This window comes from Nasonia vitripennis, assembly GCF_009193385.2.
Source record: "Nasonia vitripennis strain AsymCx chromosome 4 unlocalized genomic scaffold, Nvit_psr_1.1 chr4_random0007, whole genome shotgun sequence".
In the NCBI taxonomy this organism is placed as follows: domain Eukaryota; kingdom Metazoa; phylum Arthropoda; class Insecta; order Hymenoptera; family Pteromalidae; genus Nasonia; species Nasonia vitripennis.
Window position 1 is genome coordinate 2,400,015 of NW_022279643.1, and position 24,244 is coordinate 2,424,258.

The following is a 24,244-nucleotide window of genomic DNA, read 5'->3' on the forward strand; positions in this document are numbered from 1 at the left end:
AGGTTTTCGTGCCGCTCTCTGTGTCATACAAAAGGGTTCTGTCTTTCAGGTAATTAGACATAACCCTTCTTATATATGCGGGTACCTCTTTTTTTCGTAGTGCCTTCTGTATCTTGCCCCAGTTGGCTGAGTTAAACGCATTTTTAACATCAGGAGTATAGCACAGTACTTCTTGGATCCTCCTTTCCATCTTTTTCCTTCTGTTGCAGTTCTAGTGGTGTCATCTACTAAGCTTATGGCATCAAGAGTGGAGCGTTTTTTCTTGAAGCCGTATTGATATTCCGCAAGTCCGCCTGGTTTTTCAATGACTTGGTCCATTTTAACGCCGATTATGCGCTCTAAGATCTTGCCCGGGGTGTCCTGCATGCAGAGTGGTCTGTATGAGGAAGCTTCTCCAGGGGACTTATCTCCTTTTGGTAGTAGCACTAGGCGTTGCTTCTTCCAGTTCTTAGGAAACGTCCCTTCTTCAAGACATGAGTTGTACAAATTCACAAAGACATCAGGGCGTGCCTGTATAGCTTGTTTCAATGCAATATTGGGTATGCCATCCAGGCCTGGAGCCTTGTTGTTCCCAATTCTTTTGCATGCAGCCAGTAATTCCTCTGTGGTGATTGCTGGAATGGTTTCGTCATTCGCGTCCACTTCAGGAATAGCTGTTACTTCTAGTTGAAAGGGAAACAGTGTGGTCACAATACGATCCAGCAATTCCGGACTTTTAGAAGGGGGGATATAACCTCCCTTTATTTTCTTCATTAACACTCGGTACGGTCGCCCCAGCTCAACCTCGTCCTGTAACTCTTTCAGGCACCGCCGTTTATTCTCTCGGATTTTCCTCTTGAGTATCCGTTTAGCATTCTTCATTTCTTTTTTTAGGGCGCCTACTATTTCATTACCACGACCAGTCTTGTAGTATTTCTTTCTAGCCCGCTGTTCCCATCTTCTGGTTCGATGACACTCTTTGCGGACCGCGTCGATTTCTTTATCCCACCAGTATATCGGCGGTCGTCTATTGTTGGGAGCTCTCCTTGGCATCATTGCGTCGCAGGCTGGAGTAATATTTTCCATTACCTGCTTGACCTTATCATTCACAGATCCAGACAGCTGTGTGTGTGTGTGTATGTATACCGTAATATTTCGGGAAAAACAGTTATTTTTTATTTTCTTAACTATTTTTTTATGGCAATTTTTTGATTTATAAAAAAAACTATTTTGTGTTTTTTTCAATTATCCCATTGTTACAAACAATTCAGCTAAAATGCATTTGAAAGAGAATAAAATTACTTACTTTTCAATACCCAAGGGAAAATCGAATCATTACAAAATAAAGGTAGTGTTGCTTATGTGTGAAGGTAATGTGTTTCAGTGTTATGCGGCGCTTATATGGAATGAGTTCCTTCGCGAAGGTCGGGATGTCCAGGGGTGTCACCTGACCCTTCACAGGATGGAGTGCAACGTGAAAGTCAAAGTAGGCAATGATGTAGGAGTGTTGCACTGCTGTGTTAAATAGTTTTTTTTTTTAATAGACCATGAAGTACTCGCTACGTCCGGCAGTTGTAAGCCAATGCAGCTCGTTTCAAAAAGGTTTGATGTGTTTATCCCTTCTGGCACCATAGGTGTAACGAATTACTGTGTTCATGAGTTTCTGGAGTTTTATGTCAAGCTAATGAGCAGTAGTCAATGATAAGAAATAAAAGGGTTTGCACCAAATGTTTGAGCAGCCTGAGATTGGTGCTCATCTTGGAGAAAAATAACCTGTACATTGGAGTATGAGCACGCTTACATAAAAGTGTAATGTGCTCTTTCCACGTTTGTTTGGAGTCAAGCATTACGCCCAGACTGCGCACTGATGACTTATAATCGACCTGGGCTCCCCCGACGTTGATGTAGGTGTTAGCCTTAGATGATAAGCTGTTGATGTCGTAGGGGGAGCCCAGGACGATTGCCTTGGTTTTAAGGACATTGAGTTTAAGATAGTTATTTGCAGCCCAACCCATTATCCTATCAGCATTAGCACTCATTTTTACGAAACAAGATTCAAGCTCCTCAAGGTAGCATTGACTGTATATTTGCATCCGCATAGATCAGATGAGATATACCAGAATCTCAACAGAAACTAATGTCGTTGACGTATTACGCGAACAGTAAAGGTTCCAGAACGAATCCTTGTCGCACTCCGGTGTTAAAGGGCCAGAAGGTACATTTTTTGTCGTTATGATTATGTGCGTGTGTGTAAACGCGGAAATCAGGACATGCGTTACAAAAAATATGGTGTGCACCAAGGGCTAACCGGGCATTTTGGCTTCGTGTAGTTGCAGTATTCGTTTGCGGCTCGTCGCCTTTGGCTCAGGCTAACTCGCCTTGACTCGTACTGCAAACTCCACACTCGGCCTGAAAAAGCCCACTTTACGCCTTTGATACACAATATACTATTATGACCGTAAAATTTTGGAAATTCTTAAAAATTTGAGAAAAATTTTGAAAATTTTGAAAAAAAGTTAAAAAGTAGAAGAATTATAAAAACAATTAAAACATTTTTAATATTTAAAAAAATTTATTTGTTTTGTATAAATTATCAAAATGCTTGTTATTTTGTTTTATTATATATGAAATAAGTATAATAAAATAAATAGAAAATAATAACAAACGTATATTTTCATTAAAATGCCGATAGCTGAATAGGACCCACTTTTCAAGAAATAAAGTTGCTACACAGTTCAGGCGTGAATAAAGCACTATATGCAACACGAGAGTAAAGTCGATTATTCCCTCGGGTAATTCACTGCCCTCGCTTCGCTCGAGCAGTAAACTATCACCCGCGGTAATAATCAACGACTTTACTCCCTTGTTGCTTAATGTACTATTATTTGGAGAAGTATCTTACTTTTACGAATACGAGAAAGCACAACATTCTTACAGATAGTTATAACTTTTACCATTTTTACATGATACTTTTGTTATAACTAACGTCCTAAATTTTCAGGTTAACAGCAATTAAATCGACCGATCAGCTACAAAACAGTCTAAGAAAAGCAAAGCGCTGGTCTTCGACAGGTGATTTTACACATTCTCCATCAACTCCAGGGAATAATCCACAGCTATCATCTTCCAAGTGAGCTTATTACTTGTAGTAGTATTTTGTTAAACCTGTTCAATCCTCATCCCGACCGAAGCTTTTGAAAATAGTCTCAGAATATTTTTTTTTTCTGCGAACTTTAGTAGTTGTGGGTCTGAAGTTAATTTTGCAGGAATAACTAGCTAAAGTAGCTAAACAACACAAATTTCAGCGCCTCCGCCATTCTTAGCGCACCCGTAATTAAAAACAAATAGTCTTTCTCTTTCTACACTTACGTACAAACATACATGACTTCTAATTATTACATAAAATAGTATATTGTGTATCAAGGGCGTAAAGTAGCCATTTTTAAAGCTCCCGAGCCAAAGGCGGGGGTGTTTACGAGCTGCTGACGAGTACTGCAACATCCACACGAGGACAAAAAGCCTGCATAGCCCTTGGTGCACCACCATAGTTCTTGTACGCAAGTATTGTTTTCCGCGTTTATTGTGTCTATAAGAGGAACTATGGTGACTTTTTTTGACCATTTTCGATACAGTGAGCGTAAAATGCACTTTTAGCTCAGGTACATTTTTTACCCGGATTTTTCCAAGGCTTTGGATAGAGTTGCCATGCCAGGTTGCTTTTTAAGTTGTGGAACATTGGTACTCTCTCTCTCTCTCTCTCTCTCTCTCTCTCTCTCTCTCTCTCTCTCTCTCTCTCTCTCTCAACATCTCTTATATTAACATAATTATCATGTAACTTTTTTCAGTTATAGGCCCTAAATAATTTTCTGTAATTAAAATTTTATCATATTCTATATTAGCTATTAAACCTACAATATTTGCATTTGGAAGCATGTTTACTCTTGCATTTATTTAATTTATGTCTTTATTATTTTTAGATAAATCAATCATCATGGTATATTATCGTAACTTCCATTTTTAGCAATTTTTAATTTTTGTTATTAATACGATTGGTTCTTCAATATCTGAATTTATTGTTGTCAACCTCCTCTTTCTAAAATTTTTTTCAAATAATAATTCTTCCAATTGTTTAACATTTTGTTTTCTTCCAGCATTGAACATTTTAATTCTAAGTCTTTTTTCTTGTAGTTTTTTGTGTTGATTACTTTTCTTATCCCAGTAACTTTCTTTTTTGCGCATTGCTTCTTTTTCACGTTTTTTAAACTCTTAGCTTTTCATTTTATGCATCTTATCCAATTTATTTTCTTTTTTGTTAATTTTTTTTCTTTTTTCTCGTTTTTTTTTACATTTTTTACTTTATTATAAGCTAATTTTTTCGCAAATCTTTTTTTTTTACGTTTATTTATTAATTTTTCACTACCAATTTCTGTATCCTTCTCATGTTAAGTCACGACCCGATCTATTAATATGTTATTGTACTTACTTTGCACTGATTCTGCTATCAGATCTGCTGCTAGTGTTGTCAGGAACAATCGGCTAGTCGTGTGCAGGGATAGTAATAAGATATAATTCACGATTGTAGTTTTAATTAAGAATAAATGAGGGATTTGGTATAATAAATAATATCATCTATTGTTCCAGTGGACCCTTCGGGTTACTGTTGTACCTTTATTTAATACTCATTGTTGGAGATTACACTTATATCGTTGGATACGCACAACATTTGCTCGGGCTCTATATAGCCATCTTACGCTCTCGGCGGTCAAGATGCTTCTCTTACTCTATACTCACGCTTTCACACTATACCTATTATTACCGCTACCGTGTGCTTGTCTATCCTGCTTGCTATAGTAGCGCACGCATGCCTGTTCGTATACTCTCTATAATGCGTACGGATAGTAGCATATAAATTACTCATATCTCAACAAAGAATTTATTGTTTATACTGTTGTATCGATATCGCGACTTAAATTACTGGTAGCTCTGTTGACATCCCGGAGCGTCGTAGCAGAGTCCAGATTGAGTAACAAATGTCGACTGTTCAACGCCTCGTAATCGGGTGTATTCGTTAACTCCACTGAGCTACTTATTGTACGCACTTATCATTTTTGTACTTACGCGCTTATTGCTAAATATTACAATACGTCTCAGGACGTAACACCCCCCCCCCCCCCCCAATAAGCAGGTTGCCTATTGGTACAATAGCAACTTAATTAAACAACATATTAACAAAAATACCCAACTTATTATATACTATCGTATCGTTTCTATTCATTACAATTAATCAATGTGTAATAGAACTGAATATAGCTCCTAGCAGATGAAGCGTACATTGCATGTAATGTATATCCTCGTATTATAATATCTATTGTCATATTGCAGATATGGATGATAATAAACATCATTATTATCGCAGAGCTGATTAATCCAAATTTGACCAGTTTGCCTATAAATCGATTCCAGGTACTTCCAGCAATATTTATTAACGTATTTTCGGTTAATAGATTGGCTATTAAACCTCCTTGAACTGTTTCCTCTCCTTGCATTCCTCTGGCTATCGTGTTAAGTAAGGATGCTCTTTCCATCGGAAACATTATATGCTAGTGTAGTTTTTGAAGATCTTCATGTGAATAAATTCCACTGGTTGCCAATGAACTCAACTTTTCTGGTTGCCATGCAATTTTGATTGACGGTTTCAAAGTCTTGATGATGTTGTTGCTTTTTCTTGGCGCAGGCAAGAGATTTATTCTATTATCGCCAATTTTAAAATATTGAGGTACGATAGAGTTGCAGTTTATCTGCGTACCTTTCTTTAATAGTGTATGGGTTTTTGGCGTGAGAAACATTGTTTTGTTTCCTGATGAGACTGTCAGTTGTGTATAACAATAGTCAGTATGATAAATCTTTACTTCGAATAGCGTGCACTTAATTATGTGTATAGCCTCGTCTGCTAGTCTGGCAATATACCCAGGTTTTTGCATAATGTTGTAGGCAAATTCATCGGGTGAAATAGATGCGAGAGACAAGGAATTCTGAATAATTTTTCTTTCTAATTCACATTCTTCTTTTAGCATATTAAATATACATTTCTAAACTGACCCCTAAAATGTTTTTCTACGTATACAAATTTTGAATTTACATATGTAAAAAGATCAAAATTAACTATAAGCTTTTTATTAAGCATATCTTCATGAAATAATAACTGATTATCAATTCCTTCGCAAATGAATGATTTCGGATGTTCTGTTTTATATAAAATCCTACCGCAAATATTAATTTTTTCTCTAATGGATATCGCGAATGATATTTCATTAGTACTTATTGTATAAACTGTCTCGTGATTTTGTGAAATTACTTTTGTATATATTTATATAATTACTATAAATTTTGTTAATTGATCTTGTATAGATAAAATATATTTATTGTTATTTTTAGTAACATTTACCGGTCCAACTATGTCCATAGCAATTTTATCAAATGTTTTTAAAGACGTGTCGGTGATAATCATAGCTTGTTTAGTTTTTATTCTTTTCAGCTTATTTCTTTGACACTCTTCACATCTTTGTATCCGTTTTTGAATATCTACTTTCAAAATTTCCCAATAATATTTATCTTTAATCCTATTATTCGTTCTATTAATACCAGAGTGTCCTGTTTTAGTCGCGTTTAACATTTCGAATATTTTTCTCTTTTATCAATTTCTATATAAACTATATTATTTAAACTAATAATAACTTTAATATTCGTCTCGTTAAAAATATCTTTTAAAATTTCTTCAATTTCCTCCCAACTTATATTTGTTATTTTTATATCTTTGGATATACTAAATATTGTATAATTCTTTGGAAACATATAGTTTTTAATAATTTAAATAAATTAATAAGCTTTGTTTCAATTGTTATTGCCGATTCAGCTGTATTTAAACATAATACAAAAATTTTGTTCTTTCCTTTTTTTATTACCTCAATCTCATTACTATCTAGATTTTTATCCCAATAAATATTTCTATTTTTTAATAATTTTGTTGTATTTTCATCTAGTGATTCACCCAAATTGTTAATTAAATGTATCACATTATCATTTCGGAATTGGATTGCGTTTTTGGAGTATACTACATTTCCCTGTTTGCTTTTCTGCCTTTTAACGTAACACGAAATTCTATTCTTCAGGCTATTCATTTTTCTTCGTTTACGGTTTTTTATCTTCAACTTTTTTTATTGATTTTTGTCTTTTGTTCATTTACGATTTTAATTTTATCTTCATTGGTCAATTCTTGACTAATTTTATTCTCTTCTCGCTTTTTTTGAACTCTAGTTATAACACATATTCCAGCTTCCGCCACTGGATTTCGTGACAATGCATCTGCATTCGTATTTTGCTTATCAGCTTTATATATAATTTCATACTCATAGTCTAACAATTTTAATCTCCATCTTTGTACTATTTTATTATTATCTGCCGATTTTAACCGTACCATTTTTGGGAATGATCCAAGTGACGCAATTTCTTTCTATAGGCAAACATGTATTTAAATAATTTATCACTAAGCTTTAAATTTTTAGTCAATGATGGACATTAAGAAACAATTTTCTCTTACGATGACTTTCTTTATTTTGATGTTTTCTACCTCTGTGATTTTTTTAGGAATGCTCCAAGCGATTCATAAGCTTCGCCACAGGCTTTAAATATGAATTTTAATCATTTTAGCACAAATTTATGGATATCTTCATTTTTAGCAAAAGATACAGGGTCTCTGTCATTCTGGGATCCATACAGGAACTTTTGCACTATAAAAAGGTATCTCCATGAATTTTTTGGTGGTCGTAGTCTAGATCGAACTCATACTTTCACCAATATTAAGGTTTAAATGGCTTATAAGATAGGTATAACATATATATATATATATATATATATATATATATATTACTTCAAGGGTGTATTTATTAAAAAGGTGAGAAAATTTCACAAAAAAAGTATATTTATGACTACTAATACCAACATGTTTTTGTATTGGTAGATATGAAATGTACTACGTTATAAGTGTCAAATTTGCATGTAAAACCACTTATTAGCCATTATATCATGTTTGTTTTCTACATAACTTTTAGTAGAAGGTCAGACCCATTCTGAAACTTTACAGCTGCTTTTTTACTATAAAAAGGTATCTTTTTACCGTATTGAGGTTGTCGGAGTCCGGATCAAACATTTAGATTTTTATATTTTAAGGTTTAAAATGCAAATAAGGTCAAATAATGACTCACCCTGTATATATATATATATACAGGGTGAGTCATTTTAATCTTTAATCTCAATTATCTCGTTGGCAAAGCATGCCAGCGAAAAAAGTTTCGGGTAAAAGTTTTAGGATTTTTCCCTGGCTATCTGATGATGACCTTGACAATGTCATTGAGCATGACCTTCAAGGTCATTTGAAGGTCAAGTCGATTTTTTCAAATAGTAACCCCTACTTTTGGCACCAGAAATGGAAAGAGCGGGAAATTTTACGTTCGAACATGCGATTTTGGAAACAAATCATCGTTTGTGCGGAAATTACCTTTGACATCAGCCGAACCCAGGATGCACCATCGAGGAGGTTGTCAAAAGGATTTAGCATCCCATTTTTTGTTTTTTGTTTTATTTTTTTTGTATTTGTTTTTTTTTTGTTTTTTTCCTTTTTGTTATTTTTTTGGTATTTTTATGGAATGTTAACTGGAGTTAACCATTGATTAATTGTTCGAAATTACCGCCGTTTTGTTGGATACAAAGATCAAGTCGAGCTCTGAATTGTCTTATGGTTCTAAGTAGAACATCTCGAGGGATTGCTGCACAAGCTGTACGAATGCGTTCGATCATATTATCTCGCGTTGTTGGCCGTTGATCATAAACAACATTCTTAAGATATCCCCATAAGTAAAAATCAGGAGGGGTTAAATCAGGTGAACGAGGGGGCCAGGCAACTGGGCCACCTCGCCCAATCCACCTGCCATTGTAGCGGGTGTTTAAATAATCACGAACAATGCGTGCATAATGTGGTGGTGCTCGATCTAATTGGATCCACATTCTTAGCCTTGTGGCTAGGTCTACATTTTCTAGTAATTCAGGTAAAATGTCTCGAAGTAATCTCAAAAAGTTTACCCCATTCACGTTCTCTTCAAAGAAATAAGGACCAATCAAATAGTCATTGATGATTCCACACCAGACCATAACACTCCAGCGGTGTTGATTGTCTATGGGCCTGAACCAATGAGGATTTTCATCTGACCAATAATGGCAATTATGTCTATTCAATTCTCCAGTTTCTGAATGTTGATTCATTTGAAAAAAGAACGTGCCTGAAAAAGTCTTGATCTTGTTGAATCATTCGTATTGCCCATCGACAAAAACGTACTCGCTAAATCATATCATTTGGAGTTAACTGTTGTGTTAATGTTATGTGATAAGGATGATATCTTCTCGCTCTCAATATTCGGGATGCTGTTGATTGAGGTATACCTATTTCTCTTTCTATTTGTCGAGTACTAATGTGAGGATCAAGATGAATAATCGCTAGAATGGTAATAACACGAGGATCGTTTTCGTCGTATTCATGATGACGGCGTTGACGAACAAAAGCTCCATTTCGAGCTCTCTGAGTTAAGGTTTGAATAGTAACATTACTTGGGTGTCTCCTATTGGGATAGCGTTCAGCATAAAGTCTGGCAGCTGCTGCATAATTATTTCGACTTTCTCCCAAAATCATGATCATATCAACGATTTCGTTGGGACCATAATCAGCCATGATCAAAATCAAAATAATTTGTTACAGACCAGTAAACAGGGAAACAGATTTTTTTCAATAATAATTATCGATTTACAAGAAGTAAAAAACACGATTAAGCTTTTCTGCACTAATTTGCTATCTACATAACTGTTAAGAGTAGTTCACTCTCAAAAATTGACACTAATACAAAATAATGGAATGACTTAACTACATCAAGAATTTTGAAAATTGACACTAATACAAAATAATGGAATGACTTAGAAAATTTTTGAAAACTGAAAAAATTACGAAAATTTTAGAAAATATTGAAAATTTCTGGAAATATTGAAAATTTTTTCATTTTTGAACGCATGTCACTCTCTTTTCATTTATGGGGCTAAAAGTAGGGGTTTCCATTTCAAAAAATCAACTTGACCTTGAAATGCCCTTGAAGATCCTGTTTAACGACAGGGTCAAGATGACAATTCGTCAGCCGGGGAGAAAACTGAAAACTTTTGTGGGTAACATTTTCTCCTTGAATGCATTCGAGTTCAGCTAACCAGTTGTACTGTTATCGGCATGACTAATGACCTTGACCATTTAATTCAAGGTCAAGGCAAGGTCATATTCAAACGTAAAATTTCCCGCTCTTTCCATTTCTGGTGCCAAAAGTAGGGGTTACTATTTGAAAAAATCGACTTGACCATCAAATGACCTTGAAGGTCATGCTCAATGACATTGTCAAGGTCATCATCAGATAGCCAGGGAAAAATCCTAAAACTTTTACCCGAAACTTTTTTCGCTGGCATGCTTTGCCAACGAGATAATTGAGATTAAAGATTAAAATGACTCACCCTGTATATGCTACACAACGCCTAGCCTTAATTTTTAAAATAACTTTATATATCACTTCATACTTTTTCGAACAAACTTGTTGCGCTCAAACTCACTATATATTTTGAATATACTACATGCTACACAACGCCTAGCCTTAATTTTTTTAAAAACCTCATATTACTCTTCATACTTTTCTAAACGACCTTTTTGCGCTCAAATTCACTATATATAGTGATTATACTATATTCTAAACTACACCTAGCCTAAATTTCTTAAAAAATCTTATATTACAGTTCATACTTTTTATACGAACGTTTTGCGCTCAAACTCACTATATATATTGAATATACTAAATTCTACACTACGCCTAGCCTAAATTTTTTAAAAAACCTCATATTACTCTTCATACTTTTCTAAACGACCTTTTTGCGCTCAAATTCACTATATATAGTGATTATACTATATTCTACACTACGCCTAGCCTAAATTTTTTAAAAATGCTTATATTACACTTCATACTTATCTAAACGAACTTTTTGCGCTCAAATTCACTATATATATATTGAATATACTATATTCTACACTACGCCTAGCCTAAATTTTCAAAATAACTTTATATATCACTTCCTACTTCTTCGAACAAACCTTTTGCCCTCAAACTCACAATATATATATTATATATATATATTATATATATATATAAGAAAAATCGGAAAAACTTCATATTTTTTAATTGACCAAGAAAATCAAAAAGAGAAAGGTCGTCTTCACATAAGTGATTTAAAAAAAATATAAACGGATATGTCTAGAAACATTAGAATAATTAAATATTGTAACTGTACATATATACACATAATTTTATATGTAAAGAAAAAATGATTCATTGTACAAAACATACCCTACAAGTAAATTTTTTTATCATAAAAATACAAAAAAAAATGTAATTTAGCTAAGTACTTGTACAGGAAATAAAATTTCAAAATAAAAAAAAAATTAATAACTTAATTTGGAGCAATGCAAACACGGCTTAAGCATATTTCATAAAGCCTAATAAAGGAATGTAGACAAAGTCACTGTCTTCCCCTTTTTTCATCAAAACACTACAATGTCGTGTCAATACCTTCAAAACAAACTCTCAGTAGTATTTGAGGTGTATAAGTTTTTCATAAGTTTTTTCTACAAATTTTGACCTATATAAGGGCAAGCTAGAGCTGACTATCGTCAGTACATTTTTGAGAGTCGCAACTTTTAAGCGCTTTTAAAAAAAAGAATCTATCGGCAATATGGGACGCATTTTTAAGCGCTCAAACCATACATCAGTGGTTTATCCACGTAAATTAATTTCCGGGCAGGACGTTTGGGTCCAGACTGTCCAAATTGGACAGGAGGCAATCCAGCCTGGAGACCCCGAAGTTACGCCGCGAACAGCCGAAGAACGTGCACGGCTTACATATACGTGGAAGTCGCGTGGTGTTAGAATGCCGTACGGTCAAGCAGTTCAGTGCGACCTACCTTCAACTCTTATAATACCGAAGGAGAGCCTCACGCCTCCTCCTATAACCACAGCACACCCAACATCTGCTACAACCCAACCAAGGATCACGGCAATCGAGTCCGAGCGCCTCAACTTGAAGCGATTGAAGAAGCTGAGATGCGAGGAGAGAGCTCATCGGATCGAGGCAAAGCTGGACGCGCTTTTCGACACACCGGCAATAACAACATGTACTACAAAGCCCTCTCCGGTGAGCGGAACCAACGGGGTACTCGACGCTCTCCTCCGTCGACCATCGCAGAAGCCGAACCCCTTCGCAACTTTTGGCTACGGGTCCAAGGTTTGGCAGCGACAAGTCCACATTAACTTTGAAAGCGAGTGGAACTCGATCGAGAAGGAGGAGGCGAGGCAGAAGAGGAGTAAGTGTGGTATACAGACAACAACCTAAGGTAAAAAAAATGCTCCAAATGTAGCAATACATATTTTTTCAATGAATTTACTCAATACATATTTTTTTTATCTACTTAGAAAAATAATTTTAAATTTGAATCATTTTTTCTGGAGGTGTAGTAGAAATTTCTCAACTAGTTGATAAATTTCTACTAGGGGACTATGTAATGCCCTATACACGATCCGGCGTGTAACTTCCTAAAACATATACATTTAAAAAATCCTAAAAAACATCCGACTCTGCCTATACAGCGAACGCACGGAATGTTTCGGCCGTCCCCACTCTTCTCACCTCCTACGAAACCAGCAGCTACGCAGTAGTCAACGCAGCGACGGCAGGCCATCGACGCGCATGCGTGCGTGCGCGTCCCCCTTCTCTCTCCAGCTACGAAGCCAGCATTAGCAGCAGCGCGTTGCGTAACACTATTTATATGTATATGTGAGCGTAAGCGAGCGACGGCGGGTCGTGCGCATCCGAGTATGTTTGTATGAATGATAAATGTAAATATGAATGAATGATAGTATGATTGTGTGAATGTGCGAATATTTTCGGCGGCTCAATCAGCGCTCGCTTAGCGCCCTATAAAAGGCCATGCGAGGCCTGTGTTCAATCACTAGCGGCAGCATTTTCAAGCGACCTAGTCTACTCTGGCAGCACTTTTAAGCGCCTTAGTACATATACAGAAATCTACTGCAAAATTAAGCGTAGAATTTAATAATTATAAAATTCGAGCAGCACTTTTAAGCGCTCTAACACATACTCTACAGCAAAATTAAGCGTAGAGTTTAATAATATTTAATAATCGCATAACAGAAGTCTTCATCAAACAATAAACAAAATTATAACTAAATTTGATTTTAAAAAAATAATAGCAACAATAGGTATTATTCTTATGTTAAATTATTTTTGTTAATATACACACCATTTTAAATATAAACAAGAGTTTATAATTATTGCGTTGCATATCCATTACCCACAATCCCGGACCTACTATTATTATTATTATTTATTTCATTTAAAATCAATTTTCTTTTTATATTATTCGTTAAATAATAATTTAAAGTAAAATCAATTTATTCCAAATCTAAATTCGGATCCACGGTTCAGATTTGAAAATGTTTATTACTTTTTCTGATAAATATTAGACTTATTATTTCTTTTATTAAAATCTAATATTAAAAAAGTACCAAAAGCCAGTAAGAAGAAGTGATGAGCGTTTCACAAACGCACCCGTCTTCTTCCATCGTCAAGTCTTACCCCATTACAGTTTATCAATAATATTTGAATATCTGCATACTTAATGTGTGTGTATGCGCGCGCGCGTGTGTGTATGTATGTGCATGTGTATGTGTGTATTCATCGGCGAACCATTAAATATCGGCGAGTGCCTTATGTGAAAAGCAAAACTTTTCGCTTTTAGCGATGTTTTCTTCATACGGCTGTCGAAGTAGCACAATTTACTGTTTGTCGTAAACCCTTTAAAGTCTTCATATTGTGATTTGTCACTGTTGTTACTGATGCACTATGGGCGATTTCAGGAAAAGTATTGTCAAAATCAAATTGCGCCTCTCAGGAAAGTGTTAGGGACCTAATGTTTTTTTAATGAAGGTTGTACTTCTCAGATATAGGGAAAAATATCAGAATATTGTTTTTTGATGATGTCGAGCCAGGGCACCTATGAAAAGTACGTAATTTTAGCTACTTGTTAATGCATTACTCAGACAAAAGAAGAACTAGCCGATGCTGGATTCTTCTATGGGGGAAGTGGCGATCAAAAGACCTGCTATCAGTGTGGTGGTGGTCTGAAGAACTGGGAGCCTAATGAAGATCCATGGGTACAGCATGCTAAATGGTTCTCTACATATTTTTTTGTGCAGATGGTTAAGGGGCAGAGATTTATTGAGGCCGTTGTCGGAAAAGATAAAATACCTGTATTAGATGAGGTAAGAATTATCTCCTTTGATGTTCACAAATGTATAAATATTAAATATATATTAAGAAAAAATATTGTATCTAATGATGTTTCTGTTTTTCTTTCAAAGAAGAAACCACCACTCGTGCGGAAAAAAAATTGAACAATGACGAAGGTATTTGCAAAATATGTTATAACGAGGAACTTGGCGTAGCGTTTTAACCGTGTAGACATATTGTAGCATATGATAAATGCGCTTCGGTTATATCAAGATGTGCTATTTATCGTAAAACAGTTATTACTAGAATGCGTGTCTTCTTTTCTTAAATAATAGAGATCTTCATTCAAGTAATAATAGCTCGGAGTCATCGTGCGGATTCATCGATGTTGAAACCATCAAACTATGGGCGATTTCAGGAAAAGTATTGTCAAAATCGAATTGCGCCTCTCAGGAAAGTGCTAGGAACCTAATTTTTTTTTTTTAAATGAAGGTTGTACTTCTCAGATATAGGGAAAAATATCAGAATATTGTTTTTTGATGATGTCGAGCCGGGGCACCTATGAAAAGTACGAAATTTTAAGAAAACGATATTTTAGCTACTTGTTAATGCATTAATATGCCATAAAAATGCATTTTAAAATAATTGGAAATTTTTGAGACAATCATATACAATTTTTTTAATTAATGAATGATTTTTTTTACCTACATAACCTAAAAATTCATCTATTTCGACCTATTGTACTAAGAAACGTGAATCCGGGACTTAAAATTATCATAAATCAAGGACCTCTAATTTGATTAGCTTCGAATATTATATTCTAATAATACGGCACTATATAAACAAGAAAACATGTTATTTTTGTAACGGGGTGAGACTTTTGACGTGAGAGGAGAAAATCACAAAAGGAGACGCCGGGACCGAGAATCGATCCGGCGCTCCCGAGATCTCTGGGCGCGCGTGCTACCGCTTGAGCCAATGCCGCCCTATTTCGTCACTCTCTATCCTGCCTCGATTACCGGCATGGCGAGGGACGTTGTTCCTCGTTACATTTTAAAGTATTCTAACCTACAAGAATTTTAAATCTGAGAAGTTTCATTCTGTAGCATGAAAGATTTCAAAGTTAACACACATATAATTGTTGATAAAATAAATTAATATTATTAATCTCACCACATATAACGTACATAATTTGTAATATATATATATATATATATATATATATATATATATATAATTATGTAACCTAGACTATTACATTACATGTTAACGCTATAGTATTTTCACGTTATATAGTAACAATTAGCAACGAAATAATAACTATGTGATATAAGTACCACTTACAATTACTTTATATAGATAATATCAGATAATAGGAAATATTAGGATATAACAAAACATACTAATAGTCAAAATTATATAAATTTTTCTGTCATTATTTGCAATTATTTGTTTTTTTTTTATATTTTCTAAAAGAATTTTGTTTTTGTTTAATTTCTTAATTATTATTGATTATTATTAATTTATATTTAATTTTTATTTGGAAATGGATATAGTGATAAGTGATCTTATTTGTTATTATTTTTAATTATTTGTCATTATTTTTTCAAATGTTATCGTAGTGTACAGAGTATATGGAGTTCGTGCTCAATTTTCTAAAATGATTTTTCTCTTTGTAATATTTAATATTGTTATGTTTTGATCATTTAAATATTAATAATGTACATAAAAATATATTATATAATATTTATATTATTTTTATATGCATTCATAATAATTTCATATTTATCGAAAATTGACATTATTTAAATATTACAAAAAGAAAAATCATTTTAAAAATTGCGCATAAAATCTATATACTCTATGCACTACTTTAACAGAAGACGTTGCTTCCCATAACTAATTAAAGAATATATATTTATGTAAATCCAAGTTTTGAAAATCAAGCAAATGTTATTTTTCACAAGATGTTGTTTTTTACAAAGTATTATTGTTTACAAAGTGTAATTTTTATAAACTGTTATTTTGAAAAAGCAAGTGTTATTTCAGTTACGAAATTGTTCAAACGGTAAGTTTTAAATATTGAATAATTAGAATCTGTCGCCAAAGATAATAAAAGTAAATGATTCTGTGGCTCAAAAGCAAAATGACTTGAGTACATATTACAAAAAAAAAAAAAAAATATATTAAATTTGCTAATATCTAAAAACTACAAAAAATTGATTAAAGTCGTTTTGCCGTAAATCCACAGAATTAGGCTAAGGCTTTGATAAAACTCATTATTGTGGCATTTTTTTCGATAAATTTCTGTGGCATACGATAAATACTTATTTAAAATAATTAAATAAAATAAGATCACAGTTTCATCACAGCATAAATTCCGACAAATTAATGCACATCTTTCCAAAAATATATTATGTTGTTTTTTTTTTATTAAAATTAGGTGCAAAAATTATGAGAATAAATCGTGAGTGATATCATATAATTACTTTTACACAAAAAAAGACAAAAACGAAGAAATGCCAAAATTTCTATTTTAAAAAAGATACGCAAATTTAAAAATTCATCTTAAAAATTTTTCTTTGCAGAAGGCTAGAATCAATTTTTTTGGCATCCCCCTGTATATGTTAAATTTATTGAAGATCATAATTTACAAAATCATATATCGTAATAATTCATAAGATGGGCGGACGAAAAAGTAAAAATAGAGGACGACCAAGAAAAGTCAGAAGAGGTTCCAATGGTGGAAGATATACCATAATATCAGATTACTCTATATCTACTAAATATAGACGAGCAAGAGAGGTATATGGCTTCGCCCAAAAAGATGTTGAAATTTTAGAAATATCGTTAAGTCTTGCAAAGAAATTCACCGTAGATGATACTGATTTATCCAATGGAACGCAAAATGAGAATAATCAACAGTGTGAGTCAAATATATTGAAACATACAGCAGATTCAGCTGCAGCATTTTATTTAGAGCAAACTTGAATAAAAATTCTTACATAAGTTTATCTAAAGATTGTAAAATGAGAAATGCTCCCATTTATCCCTGCTATTCAGGAATTTCCAAAGCTTTGTCCGAATGTCTACCAAATGGTGACGATATTTCCGAGGTACAGATTGTGGTATCCATGCAGGAGATGTTAAATAAAACTAGTGAGCGACTTTGCAATGCAGTTGCTTTGGATTAGAATGTCAACGACTTGATTGATTTAACGCTTTCTGTAACTGTAGGGTTCGATAGTTCTTCAGGCCATAAAAATGTACATCAAAAATGTAAGGATACTGTAAATGAAAGCGAAGCTTCTGAGCAGTCCCTCTTCGTTACAAGCTTCATTGTCATTAAAATAAGCTCTAATAAGTCTGATGGAAAATCATGGATCAATCCAATTCCTCAAAGTGTAAGGCTTTGTCGACCATTAAGGATTGCATTCGAAAAAGAAACAGACGATTCGACCATACGTGAATACAATTGATTAGAAAATGAAATAAAGAATCTCAGTTCTTATAAATTTAGTCTGTCCAATGGAAAAAACATTTGCGTTCCTTATGAAGTTACACAAACTCTTTTTGATGGCAAATGTTTATGGGAAATAGAGCAATCAGTAGATGTCCAATTTGTAAGATAACGTCTCATCAGTTTGGAGAATTTGGCAATAATTTCACGCCTCTTGCTGAATCACTGAAGTATGGTTTGGGATTATTGCACGCGGAAATTAATACATTTGAGCATCTCCTAAACATTTCTTATAGAATGCCATTCAAAACGTGGGATATTAGAGAACCGCTAAAAGGTGCGTCTATAATAATTATGTGCATGATTTTTTATTTAGAGCCTTTTAAATTCAAAAAGAAGCTTAAATTAGACGAGTTAGAAAGGTTCTGTTTAAATGCATATCAACTGTACTACAATACGTATCCATGGTGTCGAATGAATCCAACGCTTCATAAAAGTTTAATGCATGGGTGTCAAATTGTCAGGCAATTTCCTATGCCTTTAGCATACTATGCCGAAGATGCTAATGAGTCTTGGCATAAGTTTTATCGCAGAAATATGACAGCACACTCCAGACAGACAAGTAGATTAGCACGAATTACGGATGTATTTAACAGAGCAGTGCATATGAGTGACCCAAAACTATCTTTGATGTTCATAGGCAATCGAATAAAATTAGCTAAGAAGCACAATTCAAAATCCACAGGCATTGAACTATATAAAAGAAACGTAAGTTTATTTACGAATTTAATTTTGTCATGAGCTCAGAATTATGATTTCATCCTCAATCCATTTTATAGGCATATTATGAACGAAGAAGAGTGGGAAGAAGAAAATCAGAACACAAGTAATGATGAAAGTAATATGACTTATGATAATTCTGATGAAGAATCTATAATGTAATTATTATGAAATAATAGAAGGTTATCATATTAATTGGAAATAGAATACTTATATCACAGAGTTATTATTTCGTTGCTAATTGTTACTATATAACCTGTAAATACTATAGCGTTAGCATGTAATGTAATAGTCTAGGTTACATAATTATATATATATATATATATATAACCATTTATGTACATTATATGTGGTGAGAAAAATAATATTTTATTTTATCAACAATTTTATGTGCGTTAACTTTGAAATCTTTCATGCTACAGAATGAAACTTCTCAGATTTAAAATTCCTATAGGTTAGAATACTTTAAAATAACATGTTTTCTTGTTTATATAGTGCCGTATTATTAGAATATAATATTCAATATTATAATATTATAATTCTAATCAAATTAGAGGTCCGTGATTTATGATAATTTTAAGTCCTGAATTCACGTTTCTTAGTAAAATTGGTCGAAATAGATGGATTTTTAGGTTATGTAGGTAAAAAAAATCATTCATTAATTAAAAAAATAGTATATGATTGTCTAAAAGAATTCCCAATTATTTTAAAATGCATTTTTATGGCATATTAATGCATTAACAAGTAGCTAAAATATCGTTTTCTTAAAATTTCGTACTTTTCATAGGTGCCCCGGCTCGACATCATCAAAAAACAATATTCTGATATTTTTCCCTATATCTGAGAAGTACAACCTTCATTTAAAAAAAAAAAAATTAGGTTCCTAGCACTTTCCTGAGAGGCGCAATTCGATTTTGACAATACTTTTCCTGAAATCGCCCATAGTTTGATGGTTTCAACATCGATGAATCCGCACGATGACTCCGAGCTATTATTACTTGAATGAAGATCTCTATTATTTAAGAAAAGAAGACACGCATTCTAGTAATAACTGTTTTACGATAAATAGCACATCTTGATATAACCGAAGCGCATTTATCATATGCTACAATATGTCTACACGGTTAAAACGCTACGCCAAGTTCCTCGTTATAACATATTTTGCAAATACCTTCGTCATTGTTCAATTTTTTTTCCGCACGAGTGGTGGTTTCTTCTTTGAAAGAAAAACAGAAACATCATTAGATACAATATTTTTTCTTAATATATATTTAATATTTATACATTTGTGAACATCAAAGGAGATAATTCTTGCCTCATCTAATACAGGTATTTTATCTTTTCCGACAACGGCCTCAATAAATCTCTGCCCCTTAACCATCTGCACAAAAAAATATGTAGAGAACCATTTAGCATGCTGTACCCATGGATCTTCATTAGGCTCCCAGTTCTTCAGACCACCACCACACTGATAGCAGGTCTTTTGATCGCCACTTCCCCCATAGAAGAATCCAGCATCGGCTAGTTCTTCTTTTGTCTGAGTAACACGTGATGGCCATTCATCAAATGTTAGCAATCTCGATTCGTATGTCATATACTCTGGAAAATCTGCATTCTTGATAGTATCGGTACTCAAAGATATTTGTCTGAGTGTATGGGTAGACAAGACAAACTATTAAATTATTTGAAGTATGGATTTAATTTAGATAAAGCAAATCAATTTAAAAAATACCTGTAATCCATAGTGTATCTTGCTAATTGCGAGTGAAGCGGTGAATTTGGTCTGAATGTGATTTATAGCGACCGCATTATTTATATATACAAGATTACGCGACAGTCGTCGCTAAGTCGTGGGGATCTTTTCACATTTTATACTACGAAACTCATCTCGTTCCCGAAAACAGCGATCCCACACTTTTATGTTGATTATATACCGATGTGCGCAATGGTTCTTAGAAAATGAATGTCAATTTGCACGGTTAAGAAATGCGGCTGCATTTCGGTTACGTAAGCATCGTACACGTGTTGAGAGATCAAGAAGAGTCAAAACGCTGACATAGAGAACCATTTGATTCCAGCGCCGGTTCTCACGCTTCGAGCGAGCTGCAGCTGCACTAGCGCATAAAATTTCCATGTAAAAAAATTAGTCTGGGCTCAGTCCGGCACAAGTATGGCGTAAGTCTATACAGCGGATGTGTTCGACGAGAAATTTATCGCGATGACGAGCCGTGTCCGGGTTGCGATGGGTCTTTTTGTGCGTTAGCCAAGCTGCTATCATTTATTTTCAAGTATTCGAACACTGACCGTTGCTGCACTCTATTGTACACACAAACGCTGAAGGCTGTATGGATTCGTGTGTTGCAATCTTTGTGTGTCAACCCCATTCATGTGTACACTACTATTGGTTTAAAAAAATGATAGTCCTTTGGCTTTTTTGTTGAATATCTCGAAGAAAAAAAAATCGCTTACTATTGGGATTAACCGTTCATTGAAGCTTAACTATTCGGCATTGAAATGATATAGGTTGGGTTAAATAAAAATCCAAATTGCAATTATAGTGGCAGCTAGAAGGTAAAAAAAACCGCTGTTACTGAAAAATTAATATACCTATATTAATAATTCGCTAGTCCTTTAACAGCTTAATTTTTTATCAATATTTTAAACCTTGTCCGAGTTCGCTATGACATTTCATTACTAAGATAGTTTTTTATCTTTTAATATATTAATAATTCGCTGGAGTTTTAACAGTTTAATTTTTTATCAATTTTTTAAACCTTGCCCGAGCTCGCTATGACCTTTCATTACTGAGATAGTTTTTTATCTTTCAAGCTGCATTACGATAAAATTTTTAAACATGACAAAACGATACTGATAGCGTAAAGTCGCTTTTAAACCTAGCTCATCTCATAACCCTTAAGCCACTTCCTAGTAAACTTTGCCTCGAGCGATTGTTTCCAAATCAAAGTTTTCGACTTTAGATCGACCATTAACGAGCACGAGAAACTTTACTCTAACAGTGCAGAAACAGAAAAGAAAAGAGAAAACTCTCATCAGAAGTGCGAACTATCTTCGCACTCATCATCCAACAAATGGCACAGCGACAAACGAACCTCTGCGAGTATCGCACACATTTTCTCTCTCTCTCTCTCTCTCTCTCTCTCTCTCTCTCTTTTAACAGCAGCAGATATATTCAGCATGAAGCTCGCGAAATTCTCTCGACACATAATAAAACGCAGCCGCTTCCGCGAAGGACTTAGACGGCCCAGTGGCAGCGAGTTCCAAGGTGCAAAATACCCGCAGTTGTCTTCGCGCTTTGAGAGTAAGAACGAGCATAACAGCATCTGTGCGGAAAATAAGAACACGCGGCGATACGTAATGCGACTTGAACTACCTACTGTACAGACGGGACAGAAACAAAAACGGAGGAGGTGTGGCCCTCTACATACATAAATCACTGACAGCTAGCGTTATTTCATCATCGGATGGTGAATGGTCTGGCAAGCCAGGTAAGCCTGAATATCTCTTCTGCGAGGTATCGGCAAAGGGAATCTCTCCGATCATCGTGGGTTGTGTATCGTCCTCCTCACGCTCCATTCTTCCAAGGCTCTAACTTTATAGACCAGCTAACAACCCACATGCACAACTACTCCACGAAGGTCATAATGGGAGACTTCAACTCTGACCAGCTTTCTTCATTTGAAGATGCCAAGTTCATCAAGGCCTTCATTGATGAAAATTCCCTTTCTTCTGTCCCCTATGGTGCCACGCATCATAAACAGGGTTCTGATACCTGGCTTGACTTGTGTCTAATCGACGAGCAGGATCGCCTGCTGTCACACTGGAAGACAGACTCACCTTTCATCAATGGACATGACCTTATCACGGCCACTCTCGACGTACAGATTCCACGATACGTACCTAACACATACTCCTACAGAAACTTTAGGGGAATCAGCGCCGAGAAGCTAAGGAACTTTCTTAGCGCATGTGAGTGGTCATCCCTCACCGCTTCATCACTTGATGAATGCATCTCTACACTTAACGCTAACCTCACTAACGCCATTAATCATCTCGCCCCATTACGGACTGTGACACTAAGAAAACAGCGTCACCCGTGGTTCATCACAGCTCTTCGTGACCTTGTATCTGAGAGGGAGAGACTTTACAGGCGTTTCAGGGACTCCAGGCTTGATTCAGATCTCCGCTTATACAGACTAGCTAGAGACAATGCTCACAAACAGGTCGAGGAAGCCAGGCTGAATTATTACTATTCACGCCTGTCAACCTTGACTGATGTTGCCGAGATCTGGAGAGAGCTGGAGAAACTTGGAATTTCTGCCACTAAGGCCCCACCTCGCTTTAGCACAGATGAACTCAACAAGCATTTCAGCTCGATCTCCAATGATCCATTAGCTCCTGCTGTTGAGGATTATCTTCTAACCCTGGAAAGTCAGTGCAGTATCGCACTTCGACACCCAGGCCAGAGGAAGCGACGGCATACCTCAGGTTGTTATCTCAAAAGCACTGCCAGTTCTCGCTTCTCTACTATGTCACATTTTCAACCTGTCTCTGAGCGAAACCCGTTTCCCATCTGCCTGGAAATTGTCACTTGTGCGTGCACTCAACAAAGTCAGTTCACCAACAGCCCTGACTGACTACCGTCCGATTTCACTTCTCTGCTTTCTCTCCAAGGCCCTGGGGTGGCTGGTGTACAGGCAAGTCTCACAATACCTTGAATCAAGGCTCTTACTAGACAACTATCAAACAGGCTTCCGCACTGGTCACAGCACTCAGTCTGACCTAATTAAGCTAACTGATGATGTCAGGGTCGGGATAAACAGAAAGAAAGTGACACTCCTTCTTCTCTTTCATTTTAGCAAAGCGTTTGACACTGTATGTCACGTCCGGCTCCTGAGGAAGCTATCCACTTTCGGCTTCTCTAAGCAGGTTATCCGCTGGTTTGCCTCCTATCTCAGTGGGAGAGAGCAAGCCATCATTGGTGACAATAGCAAGCGTTCCTCTTCGCAGCGTTTTAACATCGGCGTCCCGCAGGGCTCCGTCTTAGGTCCCCTGCTGTTTGCATTGTACATCAACGACATCGGTTTCTGTCTAGACTCCGATGTTTCCCATCTTATTTACGCGGATGACTTGCAAATTTACAGTCATTGCCACCTCGAGGAGCTCGATTCTTTATCAAACAAGATGAGTGCTAATGCCGAGAGGATAATGGTCTGGGCTGCACAAAACAAGCTTAAACTTAATGTTATTAACCTTACTACATAAATCTACTTCCCTCAACAGCTAACACTTTCATTAATATCGGGGGTGCCCAGGTCAGCCTTGAATCCTCTGTGCGTAATCTGGGATTGGTGCTTGACTCTAAACTCTCGTGGAAGGAGCACGTTACACAAGTGTGTAAACGTGCTCACTCGCTAATGTACAGGCTTTACTTTTTTAGAAAGAGTACCAATCTCAGATCAATATATTTTCTAACTTCATAATTATTTGTTTGTCTTATTTATTGACCTTTTTACTTGACTTTATTAACTTTATTCCTGAACACCTCACTCGCGTTCCTCTTTCCCAAAACCACCT

General features: G+C 35.2%; 1 protein-coding gene across 15 annotated transcripts in view; it reads left to right on the forward strand.

Annotated features, from left to right (window-relative positions):
• The window catches only part of LOC100119385 (echinoderm microtubule-associated protein-like 2), an 804,666-nt gene that overhangs the window by 216,739 nt on the left and 563,683 nt on the right, over positions 1 to 24,244 (forward strand). For 14 of the 15 annotated variants that reach the window (XM_031930031.2, XM_031930040.2, XM_031930035.2 and 11 more), the window contains one exon: positions 2,981 to 3,109. The exons of the other annotated variant lie outside the window; for it this stretch is intronic. In XM_031930031.2, the coding sequence (XP_031785891.1) occupies positions 2,981 to 3,109 (129 nt within the window). The remainder of the gene's footprint in view (positions 1 to 2,980; positions 3,110 to 24,244) is intronic. 15 annotated transcript variants of the gene reach the window in all.